General features: G+C 38.1%; 1 protein-coding gene across 1 annotated transcript; it reads right to left on the bottom strand.

The window, feature by feature from the left end:
• Positions 1 to 1,732: 1,732 nt before the first annotated feature.
• On the bottom strand, positions 1,733 to 12,758 carry LOC119740493. The gene is made up of 3 exons (XM_038215815.1): positions 12,416 to 12,758; positions 8,220 to 8,294; positions 1,733 to 2,147 (listed from the first exon to the last, which is right to left on the bottom strand). The coding sequence occupies exons 1-3, from the start codon at positions 12,496 to 12,498 to the stop codon at positions 2,000 to 2,002; spliced, it is 306 nt and encodes a 101-aa protein (XP_038071743.1). The 5' UTR covers positions 12,499 to 12,758; the 3' UTR covers positions 1,733 to 1,999.
• Between the last annotated feature and the right edge of the window lie 6,917 nt (positions 12,759 to 19,675).

Below are 19,675 nucleotides of genomic sequence, written 5' to 3'. Positions count from 1 at the left end.
ACACTCTGTGGCAATTTCTGACCACTTTAACCAATTTTTTTTAGCAAAAGATTATCATTTAAACATAATTTTTGAGTTTTATTTATTTATTTTTGTCAGAGTGAGAAATCCTGTGTGCGCATGAGAGCGTGAGAACAACCTGAAATGTGTGAGTCTCACGCTCGATGCGCAAGAGTTGGCAGCCCTGATGTGTAGTGTTGGAGGAGTATCAACCAAACAGGGGATTTTGTGGGCCCACACAGCACACACTCTGATCACAAAGGGTTAAACCTGCTCATAAATTTCTTGCTTTTGTGTATGTGGGTTTTTTTTAAAATAAATGCACCACTTTTGGCTTGTGCATTCATGGACTAAAGACTCAACTGTGGAAAAGATGAGAGGAAACCAACTGAAGTAAAACTTTATTCACCTGTCTTCGTATAACTTTTCCCCTGTGCAGCTTTTGACAGGCCAAAGTGCACTTGCAGGATATTTCCATCAGATATGGATTTTTTTTCTTTCTCAAGCTGGCTTCTCCGGGAGATAAAATTAAGCTGCTTAGGGACGCAAAATTATTCAGGTTTTCCCAATAGGCTATTTTGATGAAACAAAAACTATTAAGAAAAAAAAAAAGTCGAATATATCAGTCAGTCAAAGTGTCACTATCAGATGGTCAGATAATGGCCTGGAAGTGAGCTGTGTTTTCCCCCGACCTTCCCCTCGAATTCCCCGAGCAAAAAAATACCTTGAGGGGTGGATGCCTTCGAGGCTTAGTAAGCCTGCAAGCTTCCTGTTATCTTAAAATAGATCCCACCTTTTCTCGACTGCACATGAGAACATTAACAACGGACCAAACTTCACTTTTACCAATATTGTGAGTTAGACACTAACTCACAATAGACACTAAATGTTGTTGGTGAAACAGAGGCCTTTTCTTGGGCATAATGGATGGGCCGAAATCAATTCAATTCAATGCAATTGTTTATTATCCATTTTCAAAATAAAATGGAAACTGTACCTGTCTGCTGTAAAAACACACATTAAAAATACATTGAACGATAAAAATTAGTTAAACATCTTATCAATAAAATTGAAAAGTCATGAAAAAATAAGAAAAATACAAAAAATTAAGCAAAGGAAAATACAAATCAGTTACATGTACCGGTAGTTCAGAGTGTTCCATATTCCCGTCCCCCCCCCCCCCCCCCCCCCGATGCTGCTATTTGTACATTCACCATTCTAAATTGTCTATTCTCCTAACCACCATACTCACGAGTAGAGTTCCAAAGGCAAGCATTTGGAATTTACTCTTTCTTTTTCTGGAACATTTCTGGAAAACCGTATTTTCTTACTTTAGCTCTATTCAACTGAAAAAAATCACAGTGTGCTTGCAACGTTTCTGGAAAACCGTATTTTCTTTCTTTAGCTCTATTCAACTGAAAAATCATGTGCTTGCAACTTTGATCAATCAATTAACCTCAAACTTAAATTGGTTCAAAACAAATACCGCACAAACAATGCCATTGTGGAGATGTCATCATGTGTCATGTGACATTTACAGTGACCTCATCATGACATCATACCAGCACCTGGTATGTATCTGAACAAAAAGATTTGTAGATTAGTTGATTGTGCATTTTTTTTTTTTGAAAATAATTTTTTAGCACAATCATGTGAAAGTATATGATTAAAAAGTATATAATTAAAAAGGATATAAGCCTCAAGTTCTGCACACAAAAAAGGGCACAGAACTCTTTCTTGAGCACTTTATCTTTCAAATATCTCATTCAGTACTCATTTTTTAAAATGGGCAAAAGATACCTGTAATTGTACACACTACATCTGTAGACAGATTAATTTATTTCTCTTTATTCAGCCAAAGAGAAATTCCATGTGGAAGATATTGCCACTCTACAGCTAGCCCCAGTTCATTGGGAATTAACGATGCAGTAATGTACACCCCGTTAGTGTCCCCACCATACTGGTCCCGGTTCCAATTTCATTCCTCCAGTGACATCTCCTAAGGCATGTAACCGATAGCAGCCAGCCAAATCTCTGGAGAAGTAATTCTGCTCATCCCATTGCAAACTTGTAATCTCTCTGATGGAGAGGGTTTTTTTTTGTTGGTTGTTATGCGACGACACGGGGGCCACAATGGATACAATCTCCTAGTGCTTGATCGGCAAAAAAATAATTTTACTGGCCAATTGTGAATAACAAGCATTAAGACTCTCACTGGACCAAAATGGTAATGAAGTTGTATTAAAAACAGAAGGTCAATGTATAATTTGTTCATGTATAAAGTATGAATGTTTGCAGTTAATTGAGTTTTGAATTTACATGTAAATGTCCCATGATTGGAAATAGACAATGTTGGAATTTATAATAAGGTGAAGGGATAAATGAGCCCACTTACGGTACATTTTTTTTTTTTTTTTTTTTTTAAGAGTTAGGTTTTGTATTGCTTTTTGCCTTTCTTAATCTAAAGTTTTAAATAAAGATATCGGCTTGAAAATATCTATCAAAATGGCAAACACTATGATAGATGTATTAGATATAAACAATCACATGACCAAAGGCGAACTATTTATAGCAAAAACCTAAAATTATGGACAGAATAAAATTGTTATAAATTACTATTAAAGCATTCGTTGAGACATAACTGCAGTATGAAACATACATGAAGTTCAGGCCCCCCAAAAGCCTTAAATTCTAAGTTTTAAATTGTTAGTTCTAAAATTCTAAATTCTATGTTGGTGCGATTATAAATTGAAAAAAAAAAGGACATCTACAATTTTGAAAAAGGTCACTCAAATATTAAAAAGGGTCACATTTTTTGTTCTTGTGCCTTTTTTCTTTCAGCCCGTCAGTACAAGCACATATAGCTACGCACCCGCAAAATCATGGACAGGATATCGAGATATGATTATGGGACGACGCTCATCCCTTGAAAATGGTATTGATTCGTGGCCGACATGAATGGCAAGGCAATCGGTCCGGCTGGCATTAGGTTACTGGCACATGGGGTAACTGGAACACCATTCCAGTGGCGCTCCGGGGGTGAATATTTTGGGGGGAAGGGAGAACTGTGGCAGGAAATGCTTGCGATGTTCAGTTGCTGTTTGCTGTATGTGCAGAGTTACATGTACTGCACTGCAACATACGGTGCAAATAATATATTTTTTTGTGACCGTGAAAACAGTGCCCATGTTCTCTACTCGTTGACCACCCTTTACTCTCTGAACATATTCGCTAGGAAGTTTTATAGAAACCATTCTTACATGTAATCTTCCCTGATCTTCCACAAATCTAAAGGCACACTCTTTGTCAAGTGCAATCATGCCTTATAAACTACACCTTCTTATAGGCCTACAAATAATGAATGTTTATGAGTGCAATGGTAAGAATAATTTCATGAAGTGACAGATGAATGTTCCATTCCACAAGGCTAAGACGAGTGGAATGGAACATCCATCTGTCACTGATTGAAATTATTCTCACCATTGCAAAAATGTGAAACATTCATTATTTGTTTTATACAACACCTGAATAAATCCTCTTCATCTGATTAGTCAGAGCCACCAAAAGTGTAACTGTGCAATGGAACTCCCATTTACTGTGGAATAGAACTTCTGTTTTCATAGTGTGGCCGGGTTGCGAATTTTTTTCTCCCAAACGACATCCACATATTGGTGAACGCTATGGCGTTTTGGACTTAACTTTTATAAAAACATGAGAAGAAAATATAACATTAGAAAAAAAAAGTGAATTTGAACATTATGAAATTCGGACTTTATTTCCCTTTTAGAAAAAATCCTCCAAAGCCTCAGGTTAGAAAAGGGAAAACATTCGGGTGCAAAACCGAGTTCCGAACCCGCAACCTCGCGGTGCAAAATCCTACCTTCTATCGACTGAGCTGTCGCACTGCTCGCCAAAATGTGGGGAAACAAATAATTATATACGTGCGTGCCTATCAAAAAAGTAGAGGGTGCTAAACAACCATGTATGCGGATGTCATTTGGGAAAAGAAAATTTACGGCCTGGTCGTGGTTGGGACAAATAACTCAATGACATGTGAGCAACGAGCCACCAATCAGATGATGGGGATTTATTCAAGGGTTGTATAGTAGAGGCTATGCTATTCCTTCTTCACTCCTGCCAAATCCTTCTGATGGATGGATCCTTTCAAAACCTTCTGATAGATGACCGATTTGGGATCTAAATGAACCTTGCACCAAAAACCTCAATGCTGCCCTGTGAACCAAGCCAATGTGTAGCAGAATGTAGGGGGATTACTTCAAAACTGTGTAATTCAACTACCAATCAAATGGTTAATTTAAAAAAAAGGCTCTCCCAAATGGAGATGATGACACCCTTCACCACCCCCCCCCTCGGAAAAAATAATAGGCACCATCAGAAATGGTATTCATACGAGATACGTATGCAGCTCAGAAAAAAAAATGCTTCTAAAATCACCATTTTGAGTGGTTTTTTCATCCATTCCACATTCATCTCAACATTTTGATGTAAAATGCACATTGCCTAAATAATGTGGCAGTTGAAATAACTAGATGCAAAATGGCGATTTGACATGCAACTTTTCCCTGAGCTGCAAACGTTTCCCGTACACGTACCATTTGTAATGGTCCCATAGGAAGAAACCTCACAACAAAGTCACATGAATGCGAGCAGGTTAAAAGGTCTCTGTGCCATTCATTGTAATGTCGAAGGGAAGGGACTTTGTAACCCTTCAGTTATCTGTATGTACATGTATACTGTACATGAACATTGTATGTTTTAGGGTAAACGGGCACATTATTAAGGCAACAACTAGGCCTATATTAAGCATTTCAAAGCTAAGTGATTTTAACCAATGGAGGCTGGTGTAGCACTAGCTGGTTTCACCTCTTCCTCTATTATCTGTGACGATTATTTTTAATCAACAAGTGTATATAACATACCTAAACATTTATGTATTTATGATTTCTCTTTTTTTATTTTAACAAACAAAAAATGCAGTAAGCAAACCTGTTACATTCATCAATAACTTGACTGGCTACGTTGGATGGGTTTCTGCTAAGGCTGTCCAATTTCATATTTCAATTTAGTATTCGATTATTCGAAACTGCAGTTGACCAAATATTCGAATATTGGACTGCACACAAAGCGCGCCAGTTAAAATGTGCGCACCGCGATCCATGTTATGGGCCGCAGGAGTCTTTTACAGTAAGTAGTTTGTAACTGGCTTTAACCAGTTAAAGGGTAATTTTCAGAAATGAACTATTTGGGGGGTTAGTATAATAGATCAAATTTTGTTACACTGACATGTTTGAAGTTTTTTGTTCGAAAATGCTTGAAAAACCAAGAAAAACAAAAATGTTCAAGTAGTCTGGTTCCCTGACTCCACGGAAAATTGTAAGGTAAGGGTCCAACAAGTCTAGCTGGCCTACACCCGTTTGTGAATATGTAACCAATAGCAAACAAAATTTGAACTGAATAAAAAGTGGTAAATTTGGGAGCAGTAGTTGCAAAATAGTTAGGTTTTTCCAACGGTGGTCGGCCGACCACCGCTGGAAATGTATACAAAAATATCATTTTCTTGAAAATGACTTCACACCAGGTGCCATAATTTTACAGGATGCTTTAGACTGTCATTTACCAACATCCTAGTAAGGTATTCCGTAAAAACTTGGTAGTTTTATTTTTCGATGTTCGCAAATGTTGTATATTCCCTTTAAAAGGATGAGAACAATGAGCTAATGAGGACCAAAACAAGTTAGGCCACTGTCAACAAAAAGTGACATCTGACAATAAAGCATAGCAACTTTACGATTAACATACATGTAACATCACATTTACTGGCGTGTGCGTACATGCACAGTTTTTTATCTTTTGAATATTCCAACAAGCAAACAGCTATTCGAATATTCGGTTGATGATCGCATATATTCAAATATTCGGTATATTCGGGACAGCTTTCTGTACATACATGTATGTATGTATTCAGATGACTTTAATTTACTTGCGCATGCATAGTCATTTGTGATCCATTCCTGGCCAAAGTGTTCCAATAACATCTGGCTTCACATACTCCACTTGTTGCCTGTACCGGTACATTATGTGTACATGCTCCAATGTGGAGAAATTATGGAATTTAAGTGCATTAATGTGTGAACGTTCATGTGTTATGCAAGCTACAGAATTTTACTATACTGTTATCTTGTATAATTTAAAACCCTAGCACAGAAATCCTATAGATGCCTAGGCCTGTGAGCTGTGTAAATGTAAAATGTACATGTACATGTACCTTGAGGAAAATTAAGTGTGGGATCTATGTGTTTATGTCTTTTCTTACATTTTTTACCTAGCGTATGCCCAAACAGTTCAAAACTGGTTTCCACTGGGGCCCTGCATACAATACAAATTGGGGGTATGTACTTGCACACCAACTAATGCGAAGCACTCACAAGTGGTCCTGAAGTACATGCACGATAAAATTTACTGTTCATGGAGGCACTCCATGGTTTGTCAAGATTCTTTGCCTAGATGACATGTTACGAAACCGGGCCCAGCTCATGATCTTTCACCTCTCCCTATGAGCCAGAACATTGCTTGATACATACACGAACGTTATGTACACAAAATGTATGCATGCGTGTATACATGGAGGAAGGTTGGCTAGGGTTTGAACGAAGTGATGACCCTCCAGGGCCTAACTCAATAGCATGGAGTTTACACAACAATGTTCCTGAAATCCAACAGCATATGTACCCAGTCTCACTGTCTAAAAATCATGGTACTTCTGGGAACTAACTTCAGGCAGCACGATACGAGCTGAAACTCAAACCCTACAGTTATTGCATCAGTTGCTTCTACAACAGCGAGAAAAAAAAAAATCACAAAAATCTACAATAATTGACCCATCTGATGATTTTATTTAGAATTCCCACTATTAAGAGGAATGACAAAACATACATGATCCTTTCTCTGATCTCTAGTGGCACTTATACAATGTGTACTACAGAACATATCAACTAAAGAATGCTGAAAGTGTGATTTTTTCTCTTGAGTATGTGAGGCATTTAATAAGGCGGTTGTATTGAGGGAAAAATGAAAAAACCCATGAAATAATCGGCAGAGGGTTTGGGGGGTGCCGAGGGCCCAGAGCAATGTAGGGTCTATGTTTGCATTTGCCTAAAGGTACCCCTTAAATTACCCATTTCTTTTGTTTTATATCAATCTTTATTGGTACAGACACCTTTATGGTAAAATCTCACAAATTCAACATATAGATCCTGAAAAATCCTGAAAAAAATCTTACCCCTGGAACAACAATGTTCAATGTTCATGAAACAAAATCAAAAGAAAATGTATACACCATTCATAAATACCTCAGACAGTTTACCCATTCCGATTGGTCGAGTGGCCGTCACGTGGATGGTTTAAAACTGCCGGTAAAACACCGCTGCATTCTGCACCACATCACGCAGTACGCGTTGTGCGCGTGGCAAATTTCAATATTTTCAGTACTAAGTGCGCGAGGCACATGACATAGGCCTAAACACGACCAGAGGGGTGTTTTACAAAACATGAAGTAAAATATTTGGAAATTAGTAATTTTTTGACTTGATTTGACTTCTTGACCAAGAGGTATATAAATTTATGAATGGGAATAAATATATGTGCTTGGCCAGTCTTAAACAAGTTCGTTTAAATCCGGCTAGGGGCCTGGTTGCAGATAATGGCCCGAGCCGAATCAGCGTCAAGCACATTATTTATTCTATTAGTAGCAGTCTAAAACGCTAATTATTGTGCACTCAGCTTTATACAGCAAACATAATGGCATCTCTCTACCTGCATACTCTGAGAGTATGTTCCAGTTTTAGGCCAATTTGCAAAATACCAAGCAACCTCAAAAGCATCACTCAGATATTTTACATGTAAAACACACTGTACAAAACTCTTTTTTGTTATAAAAAATAGAGCTAGTAAACATTACACAATAAGGATCTATCTTATAAAGAAATGATGCCAACAATAATAATACTGAAAAGAGGTTGATCCAAGGAGCTAAAAAAATCCAATGCCTCAGCGCTGATTATTGAGCTACTTTCAGGAAGACAGTCTTTTAATTTGTTTCTCATTACTCAATGAAATTATGGAAGGGGTAGCCCCTCCCTTCACGCCCTAATATGGATTAATTAATGGCATGCGAATGAGACTGTAGAGGATTAACTTACCTCGCATTCTTTGTTGTCCATGCTTCGCCATCCGGTGTAAACGTTGACTCTGGCATGGAGCCCTCACCACCAACACTGAAATAAGTGGCATAAACACAAAAATCTTTAAATGGAAAAAAAATATTATTACATACTTGGTCCAATTAATCTCAAGGTTTGATAAAACAGAGAGGGGGACATTTCTGCTTTACTTAAATACTCTTTTAATGAGAGCCACGATATCTAGATTTGCAAACTGAAAAATTAACAAGACATCACTTTTTTATTAGACACTTCATGAGTAACCAAACATTCCTTCATTTTGTAAATTATAAACTGAGTTTGATGGTAGTTTAACAGCCAATAGTGTAAGGGATTACATGTAATTAAAAAAAAAAAACGAACAGATATGAAGCACTGGTTAATACTGGTTGAAAAAAATATAACAATTTGAATACTGTAATTTGATTCAACTTTAATTCAAAGCCAGCCCAGTATTCCAAATGCCTCTGCACACTTTTAAGATTAATTGACAATTCTAATCTTTGGATAAAATACCCCAGAGGGTTCCAACAATGCTCTTTGCAATAAATATGCTTAATTTAGAAAATTGCTAATTACTTCTTTTTATAGAATTGCTCCAATGTGTGGCTACTTCCTCTTCAAACTGACGATTGTAGATTAAATACTATTTTCCCCATATAAAATGGGCACACTTATTTGATGTGAGTATCCTTAAAGGCATGCAAACATCAAAAACAAAACTACTAATTTATTATAAAATACATTATTTGACTGTGAGTGAATAAAAGTCCTGTGAAATCATGGTACCTGGTGTGCTGTCATTTTTCAATAAAAGTGAAATTTTTGCATCAATTTCCAATGATGGGCGGCCGACCATCGTTGGAAAAAAGTACCCTTTTTTCAAATTCTGCCCCCAATTTACCAAATTTAGTTAGTCCACATTTTGTTGGCGATCAGTTACACATCCATGAACTGGTGCAAGCCAGGTAGTTTGGACAATTCCCTGATGTCTATAAATTGCTCCGTTTTGTCTCAAGTAGGGTCAGGGAACCAGACTACAAGAACAGCATTTTTTCTTGGTTTTTCCAGCATCTATGAACACAAAACTTTAAACCCCCAAATTCATCCATTTCTGAAAATTACAGCAAAAGCAAATGTTGCATATTACCTTTAATTCAATGCCAGTTCAGTGTTCCAACTGCCTACATAGGCCTTTATGTGCACACTCTAAGATTTAGTGGCAATGTACCGGTAGGGTACCAACAGTGCTCTAGATGCAATAATTTATGCCAAATTCGGGAAATTGCAAATTAATTTTTTTTAATTGTTCCTCTTTGTGGCTAGTTTCCCTTCAAGCTGAAGATTGTAGATTAAATGCTATTGCCTCCAATAGAACTGTGTATTTGATGTGAGTATCCTTATTAAAGTCAAAACTGTCCAATCTTAATGTGCAAGTGTAGGCCTACAGTTTGGGTAAAAAATAAAACTGTCAAACTTTACAATAAAGTGAAGTGCAAGCTATGTAGAACAAAAATATCAGAGGTGTATCTACTGGAGCAGAAATACATACTTTCTGGAAATATTTGTTCCTAACATATAGGAAGAAAACAACAAGGGAAAAGAGTAGGCCTAAACTGTGTCCATACTAGTATTAGAATTTTAGAATTTTGAACCTGGTTTGATCAAACAACACAGTATAAAATGAGCAAAGTTTTTTTTATATCATCCGAAGAAAAAGCGCCATTTATATCAACAACACATTAATGTGTGCAAATTCCAAATGGGGCTTGAAATTTCTTAAATAATGAACCAAACAAGAAATTGTTCAAAGTAAAAGGGTTCATTTGTGTTCTTAATTAAACTGAACTCATTTCTGTCATGGAACAATCCTCAAAATGTTACAAAGGACTCTATGACTATGCAAGTTGGTTTGAATGTAAATTTCCACATAAAAACTTGTATGCAATACACCAGTGAACATGAAGTATGTTATCGTGTGCACCAGACACTATTGTGCATAACATGATTAAGGCCAAAAAAATAATAGTTCTGCTTCCGGTTTCCCTACCTACCCTATTCTGACAGCCCCTACCCTAATTTTTTTTATTGGAAAAATGAGAAAAAAACACCCAAAAGCATCAATTTCTACCTTTTACACTTGACTCCACGCAGACGCCTCCATATGGTCGTAAACAAAAACAAATTTGCAAAAAAAAAAAAAATGTCCTACCTACTTACCTTATTTTCGAATGCCATGTAATCGGAAGCTGAAATTTTTTTTTTTTTGGCCTAATGTTCTACCTCCATGTACCATTAATTTTAGGAAGTCTATAAATAGTCACAACGAAAATCCCCCCAAAAATGTGTAGGCCTAACCTTTGACATTTGAGTGTTGTATGTTACATTTCAAGTCTCAATGAATAGTACATGTACCTGTAGGCTCAACATAGTAGCACAGCAAAGTTTAGTTTTTCAAAAACACATTTTGACTTCATTTTTTATATACCAATATTACCATATTTGTTTATAAATATATGACTTTTTCTCATCTTTTATAGAAAGCTGTTTTTGTCTAAACAATTTAAAATTGTGAAAACGATAGGACTGTAGTGGCAGATCAGATGAAATTTGAATAATTTCACGACTACCAAAAGTTGTCAGTAACAATTAACTTCTTGATTAAGCTATAGGGCCTACATTTCTGGACCAAACGTGTCTGATGTTAAAACCTTCCTGTTTCTAAATTCAACACATTGTGAGGTTGCAATTTTTTTCCTAGATCTGGAGGGAGGTTAAACACTTGGTGAAAATTTGGGCTGAATAAATAGTCTTTTGAAATCTACAATTTTTTTATGTAGAAAATTTAAAAACATGGATGTTTCACACCACAGATATACTTGTGTAAATGATTGTCTATTTAAGCACATCTGTGTAACCATGAAGAATTCAACATTTATAAGACTTCATCCAGTGGAAATTGCTTTTATAATTACATCCTAAGGTCTTGGCCTGTTTTTGCATTGGATCCTCCAAAATCCTTCATTTTCGTTAAAAGACAACTGGGCAATCAATTGAAATGAGAAACTGGATTTGTGATTGGCCTTTGACTGTGTGGATTTTGAATGTGTGGAGATCCTTGCTTGTGTTTCTGACCAACTGGTGAACAGGTTTTTACAGTGACATGTTGACAAACAAACTGAAGCTTTTCAAAAAAAATTGTTTAATCAACTGAAACTTTAACTCATAAATGCAACGGTAAACTGTCCCAAGACATGGTTTGCACTATTTGCAGAAATTCATTTTATCTTCAGAACTTAACTTGCTAATAATGCTTTGCAAACAAATCATAAAATAAGAAAGGAGAACTGTTGTGGCTGGGTAGATATCAAATTTGATACAAAAACTCTTGCAAAATGTAATGCATCAGAGTTATTGTCATTTAGTACGTATGCACTTATGTTTTTGAAGAAGTGCTGTGTGTGGATTTTATTTTTAGCTAAACTTTTTTTTTAATTGTTAAAATTACATAAAACAGAGAGATTATTTCAAATTCCACAAGATACCACAAGACGGTGACTCCATTTTTTTTTTAGCTATATCTCATTTCTGCATTAAACTATGCATATTAAACTATGCTATAGTATTAAATTACTCAAAATTATTTTCGGACCACTTACTTTTATTTGGAGTAGTGCATGCAGGCCTTTACTATGTCCAATTTTATAACAAGAATATGGGGCAAAAATACTCATACTGAAGATAAGTTCGGTCAAATAAAGATACAGTGAATCAGGCCTAAGCTTTATCACATTAAATGCAACTTTAAATAAATACATCAATATTTATGTTTAATTTTTATCCTTTGATTCCCAACAATACTTCCAAATGCAATGTTTCAATTGAAACAATACTACAAATAATTAGTTTCTGCAATGCTAAATGGAAGAATTTTTACTTGCACAAAAATGTCATTTCCTCTACACGTACATGTAGCATACATGCACTTTCTCTAGAGACAGATTTTTGTCTCGGAAGTCGTCTCAACACACAGAATGCCGACTTTACTAGTAACTGTTGGCAAATCCAAGACACTGTATCAAATACCATGCCATCTAAGTATAATTCCACAATACTCCCGAAGCTAGCTGAACTCGTCTGTAGACAGGGGATTTGTTGGTTTCCTCTTTCTTTACCTGTAAGTCGCAACCAAGACAGACACGGCACCGGTCGACGGACCCACTGGCCCGCCGCATTGCTGCGCTGACACGCCGTTCATTTCACCTCTCGACTCCCTGTCCCGTCACCGTTTGTTTCTCACGGAAAACACTCGTTTCCTGCCACCAAATCATCCTGGAATCCTACCCTATGGAGATGAAGTGTTGGTCCTGCTCATGGTGGGTGAATCCTGGGGTGAATTTGGGCTACATTTGTCCTAGCAACGCGTCGCTAACTCCGGGAATATTACGAGCGAGCGTGCTGAACGAAGTGTACTGGTACGGTGGATATTTACGTGCCGACCAAATGCACAATACATTTATGCACATTGCAGTCGGAATTGTGTCTGGTAACGTGCCATACACGCTGTGTAAACATAGCACATAACGTACGTGTTGATTGGACAGACGTGACATCACGCACAAAACCAATTCCAGATTTTGACCTTTCATGTTCAATGCCAAAGAAAAGAAATGTTTTTGTGGAAGGTAGATTCATGTTGGCATGGAATTCCCCTGATCCATACCGACTGGAAAAAGAAAGGAGTGAAAATTAAATAACTGAATATACATGTACATGTACATCACTGCACTAGTTCATTACTTTCTATTAAAAAACTACCAAAATGCCAAACTGGGTCCAATTTTTTTGGGGGGGGGGGGGGGCACTTTGTGGGGACTCCTTTTTTTCAGGGGGAGGCGCAATCAATGAGTTTTTAACAATAAAAAGTCGTTTGCTTCCCCTAAAATTCTGAGGACCCCCCCCCCCCCCCCCCCCCCCCTCAGTAACGTCACTAAAATCGGATGACTAGCATTCAAACATACGCCTAGTAGTAGGCCAACAATAAGTTTCGGTGAGCGGTATTATCTTTTGATAGAAAGTGAATAATTTTTTGACCTAGGCCTACGCAATTTTCGATAAAGATATTTCAAAGAGAGCCAACTTTTATTTTGAATCGTCGTGAAACTGAAATAATTTGCTTGCCATGTATAAACAAGTACATTATTACACTTGTACAACACCAAGTGTGTTTTTTTTTGTCAAGGCTCAAAAGCCGCTTAATTGCATGGGCAAAATTTTAAGCCGCAGAAAAAGTATAAAGAAAGACAAGCTTTCGAAGGGGGGGGGGGCTCCGCTCGCCCCCTCTCGATTTAAAACATACTCCAGAAATGTAATACAAACTTCCACGATCCAATAATGTTCTCAGGATCGAGAATCTAGAGCAGCCCCGATGTTATACTAGCGTATCATCAGTCAGTCTTACTGAAAATATTAATTACCGTCAATTTGTGAGTGTCTTTGTATCTGTTGCAGATGTAGAATTGGTTAATATATCATAAAGAGAAATTTCATGATTTCAGATATTAGACAAACTGGCTCAACAAACAAACTGACTCAATGAGTCGAGTAAACCTACAGATTCACTCATACAAAAAAAAGCACACTTTAAAATTCCCAACCTCGAGTTTTGCTAACATTCTTTTTCCCACGTAGGTCACGCAGACCACGTTACGATAAAAGCGAATTCTGTGAATTGAAAGCGAGGTACTAGACTCCGCGTGACACGGAGTGCACGTGTTGTGTGGTATGCGTGTGTTGGGTAGTTTAGCGCACGGGTCAGAATAGGCCTGCACAATTTAACTTATCTTGGAGTAAGAAATCGGAATATTGGGCCACATTGTCAGGTTGATTTCCTAGCAACATTAAACAGTTAATCGAAATCTCGGTAAATAATCCTTTCCTTTTCCAAGAATTCAGGGTTTTTTTCTTCATCTCTAAAATGCATATAGGGCAAATGGGGTCCGAGTCCACTAACAAACCAATCTTAAACAAATCAATCCATTTGCTGAATTCATGTTTATGACGTGTCTACCGCTTTCATATTCCAAATAAGGTAATAATGAATGTCAGCCAAACGTATAGTTGGAGGCAAAGGAGGCAAAGGAGGCGAGAGGAAGGAGAAGGTGCTCCTCTCTTAAAATATACAAGAGACCAAGGATGCACACCCTAAGTTATAGACCTTTTGCGTTAAGGCGGAGTTAAGAGGGCAATTGTTTTGTGTTGCTTGGATAGGCATGAGTACATCTTTTGTCAATTCACTGTTAAGTTGGGGGGGGGGGGGAGGACACCCTCTGAGACACCAGAAAGGCTGCAACGCATCCGGTCTATTATAGACCATGTGCCATGTGACGTCATACCAAAGGGCAACCGGTGGGCAACCCAAACATTTAAGCATCTTCTGCAAACATTAAACCGTTTATGTCACCATTTTCACACCGAGGCATATTTCAAGAGATACACATTCCGTGTATGCAGAAGAGAGCAGTGGTGAAAGTTGGAATCACGTGATCACAACATCCACTTTGTAAACAAATGGCACGTGGTCTATACTTGCAACTTCCTGAGGAACCGAGACGAACGGTTTAGCAATCAGTAACAGGTAGCTGATGAGATTTAAATATAACGGCGTTTATCTACTTAAGTTAATGGCTAGCTGTAATCCGTTAATCACGCAACCGCAAATCGGTGAGTGCCTCCAGAATTCGCACACAGTAGCAACACAGTAACAACGAACGATTTAGCAATCGCTAACACAGGTAGCTGATGAGATTTAAATATAACTGTGTTTATCTATATACTTGAGTTAATGGATAGATGTAATCCCTTAATCCACACCACCGCAAATCGGTGAGCGCCCCAAGAATTGACGCACAATAGCAAACCACAGGATTAAACCCATACAATTCAATGGTTCCATAATAGAGTGGAGTACACAATCCGCTTGTAAAGCAGCGATAATTATGTTCAAGACCGCACAGTACCATTTGGAGATCGACACTGCAAACAGCACCACCCGTTCCCAGATTGGCGTTCCGGAATTGTACCAAACCAACATAATGATAATAGGAAGCGCAACTGTGGTCGACCCAAAGAAGAATTAGGTTTCAGAGAGGCAATCGAACTTTATATCCTATTAATTTTCTACTGATTTTCAAATAAACTACAAAGGGAAAACTGACTAGTAGTCAGTTTCCCTTTGTGTGGTTTATTGTTTTAAAAAGCCGGGGATATGAGTGATCCCCGTTTGCTATTTCCCAGGTTTGCAGCATCGCTAATTGTGCTAGCATCGTGACTTCAGCCTTTAGGCGTGATCCATGGCTGCATATGGCATATACGGGTTTATGGCTTCTGACTGGCGCCCCTTGAACAAAGATTATTTTGGAACCGCCAACATAGGGCTGGATAGCTCAGTTGGTAGAGCACCGGAACGACAATCTGGAGGAATAGGTTCAAACCCCGCTCTAGTCAGTTTCTTTGTTCAACTTTAAAAAGAATTCAGTGGCAGGAACGATCCGACTGCTCTTTTGAACATTCCATGTATACTCAGTTCCAATTTTCGGAATTATTTAGATCGATGTAACTCTGGAACGCCAGTCTGACCTGCATGGTCATGGGCGTCGCGAGGGGGGGGGGGGGGGCAAGGGGGCCTTGCCCCCCCCGGAAAAGCAACCCCCAAAAAGGAGAAAAAATAGGAAAAAAGAATAAGAAAAATAGGCGCGAAGTCATATATGGTGCATGGTATATCAAACATGTTTCAAACATTGAAATTACTATTATGTCTGGGTACCTCATTATCTGGCAACTTAATACAGGTTGTGATTTGGAATTCTACATGGACAAGATAACTAGAGTCTGGTTTCTGTACACAATAGGAATTTACAGGCAATTTATAGATCATCCCCCCCCCGGAATATAGTTCTTTATGCAGTCCCCCCCCCCCGTCCCCCCCCCCCAGTTTAACCATATAATTACGCCACTGTCCCCACACATCGCACCCTCGGCGCTCGGAGTGGAGCCTATGGGTGTAAGGTCCTCGGAAAGAAATCCCTTATGGGATGAAGAAAAGAGAAAACTAACCGCTGAAAAATGTTTCTTACATCTCTGCATGCATGGTCAAAATTAAAAAGCATGCAAATCAACATTGCAGACTCATATTACATTGCAGTTATGCTTTGCAGCTATAGATGCATGGAGGATGTGGAAACGGACTTAATGACCGCAATTTTTTTCAACGGCATATCTGTGGCTTTGAGGGCGAAGACCTCGCTTGACTCGCTGAGTTTTTGCCGTAACATTAATGATATAAAATGAAGTGGGTGCGTGTTAAATATTTACACATTGCGGTAAAATTGCCTTACGGAGCAAATTATGTGATAACTTGAGCTGTCAATGTTGATAAATTTTGTGTGGTTATGTCGTTGAGGACGATGCACTACCAACCGAGACAGCCACTTGTGAAACTTGGAGGCTGTATACACCAACATGCAAAAAGAATAATAAGAAAGGTAGTAAATTTTCCTAATCTGCAGTAAATTCTCGAGATGTATGAAAAGGGCAAACTTGCTATTTGTTTGTTCAAGGTACATGGTATGTGAGGGGAGTAATGTTCGACCGACGTGACACGGTCAATTGGACTTTTGGAAAGCCGTGTCGCTTAGCTAAGCAGACTGGAATGACTTTACCTTATGTTTATTTTGAGCAGAAATATCTTTTTTTTTTATTCGAGAGGGATTTTGAAGAATTCATACGCGAATGGTGCTCAGCAAAGGAAGCTTTATGGTTTTCAAAGCTAGCAATAATATTATAGTGCTCATCATATATCCAACGGAGTCCTTCGTAAAATATTAACTTCTATTTTATAATTTGAAAGCAGGACTTACATCACGCAAAATACGATGCGCGTCATAGCGTCAGCAGGTTTGATAAAATTTACATAACAATTTGGTTAACTTGTACTATTAGCAATACGGATGAGCTGAATTTGATTTAATGAATTAAATATTAATTTTCAACAGTGATTGTATGTGATGTACAGCTTGTGCATGTTGGACACTTTGAAACGTTGTAACGTTTCTGATTATATCTAAGACTGCTCTTTTATAGAGCTATTTACCTCAGATTCCCAAGAAAACGGCATATTGATCGTTTTTTGGGGCATATTGATCGGGTTTTTTTTTCTGAATTACTTGTGGCAATGGCCAATGTAGCATAAATTTAGGTTTCTATGAAGTACGGACTCATTGCGCATGCCTAAGCGAAGATAATTAGGAGGTGACCGGTCACGTGAGAGGGTTTAACCAATAAAAGGGTAAAGTGAGTCCGATTTTCATAGAAGTCTGATTTTCATATGACACCGGCAATTCCAAATGCACCAATGGAACTCGGCTTAATCCACAATCATTATACAACGTAAGTCAGGGAGTCAGGTTGGCGGACCGAAGTTGTGGGAGTCAGGTTGGCGTAGCGGTACTTTCCTCGCCTTCCACCGCTGTGACCCGGGTTCGAATCCTGCCTGGGCCAATATGTGGATTGGGTTTTCAGTCCCTGCCTGATACCGTGGGTTTTCCCCAGAATATTCTTCTGGGCTTTTCCTCCCACCTCTAAAACTGTAACTTCTTCTCATTGTCTTCTCTCCACAGGTTTCTTCAGGCTTGCGAGCTACAGTGCCTAGGGCGCTTTTGAGGAATCCTTGGGTTTCATTACCAGAAATGATTAATAATAATAAAAATAAAAAAAAGTAACCTGGATGAATGATTTTTCCCCTTTACAGAGCAATTAAGTTTTGTATGCCAATGAATAATGCATTAAACGAGCATATTCTTTCACTCATGTGAAAAAAAGAATTACTGAAATTGATCTACATGTTAATGATATACTAAGTTGTGCATGTTTGTTTGACCCGTCTTTTTTGCTGAAGGATACAAAATCGGACGCGTCTCCGGATTTGGTCAGGATTCAAACCAGAGACCGTCTTAAAAGGTAGGATGTCCTGTAAAACCTCGGTGAGTGAACCAAAACGTTTGCAACATAGATTTAGTTTAGTTGTATTGGGATTTTGTATTCAGACGGTGAAGTCACGCCAGTAGACGGCAACCACGCGCATCCAATCAGTTGATACATTCAGTAACGTACACCGGTAATGAATAAGCATGATACGCCGGCCCTCGACGCCTGCAAAGTATTTCGCAAATAAACGGTTTCGACAGTGAGTCCCAAGTAAGCACCTTTAAGGCCAGGTTGCCGAGCAAGTATATAGGAGCAATTAGAAAATGTGCAGGTACGGAAGACGTATATACGGCTCGAAAAAAAGTTGACTGTTAAATTACTATTTTGTGTGGTAATTTTATAGTATCGGCAATGTACATCTCGCATAAAGTTGTTGAGATGAAGATTTTAGGACCCGGTGAAATGGCGATGTGATCAGGACTTTTGCAAAACTGCATTAATGTCTTGTACTCGCATCATTTTTAAATGTTTGACGTAGCAGGGTTCGACCTTAATTGCCATTTTCACTAGCCAGCCGGGCTACTGAAACAGAGTATATAGAGTGTCTCATATAAACAACAATATACATACATGTAAAACGTGTATCCTGAGGCAATCTTGTCAGTGTTTTTAATAAACCGATCTAATAATCTAACACTAAACAGTTATTAAAAAATAGACACAAATTAATACAGGTTTGCTTTCAGAGTTGAATGATTTATTTCTTCCTGTCCTATCATCTTTGCCGTAGCCCAGTAATTTTTGACTCGCCCACCGCTGTTTTGACTAAAGCATTTGGCTAGCGGGCTATACCGCTAAAGTCGAACCCTGAATGTATAGACACGCCATATACTAATGTCATTTGTTCGTCCATCTGCAGTAGATCATACCTTTATGGTTTTAATGCACTTATATTGTAATGTACGTACATACACTGACGTGATTTGTATTATGTGATCCCTTTCACCCCTTGAGGATCTTCGTGCATTTAATGATGGTCGTAATAATTGTTATTAAGGGAGACATTTTGTCGTTATACCTAATTAGGGAGACAAGGTAGATTAAACAGATATTTCAATGTCTCCCTAATGTCACAACTCCCATTTAGAGGCAAAATTGTACCGTCGCAAATAGGCTAGATTGATTGCTCGTGGTCTAAAACATAAATATAACATAAATATGGACAAATTAGGGTTAGTGTCATTAAAGTTGGAGAAAATTGTACACAACCCTGTAATGTATATAAGCTCCCTATGGTACCATTTTCCGTAATAATAATTACCATGTCCATGATGTTGCTTCGCTGTTTAAAGAGAAGACATCATTACAGATCATTTTATTGTTCTAATGTGCCTTGACAAAGCAGTGGTGGCAATACGGACAACGTGCAGGGGGTATGCCATGGGTACCCC

This window comes from Patiria miniata, unplaced genomic scaffold, assembly GCF_015706575.1.
Source record: "Patiria miniata isolate m_02_andy unplaced genomic scaffold, ASM1570657v1 HiC_scaffold_5, whole genome shotgun sequence".
NCBI lineage: Eukaryota > Metazoa > Echinodermata > Asteroidea > Valvatida > Asterinidae > Patiria > Patiria miniata.
The sequence above is the reverse complement of the archived record's forward strand: the minus strand, read 5'-3'. Positions and strand labels throughout refer to the sequence as shown.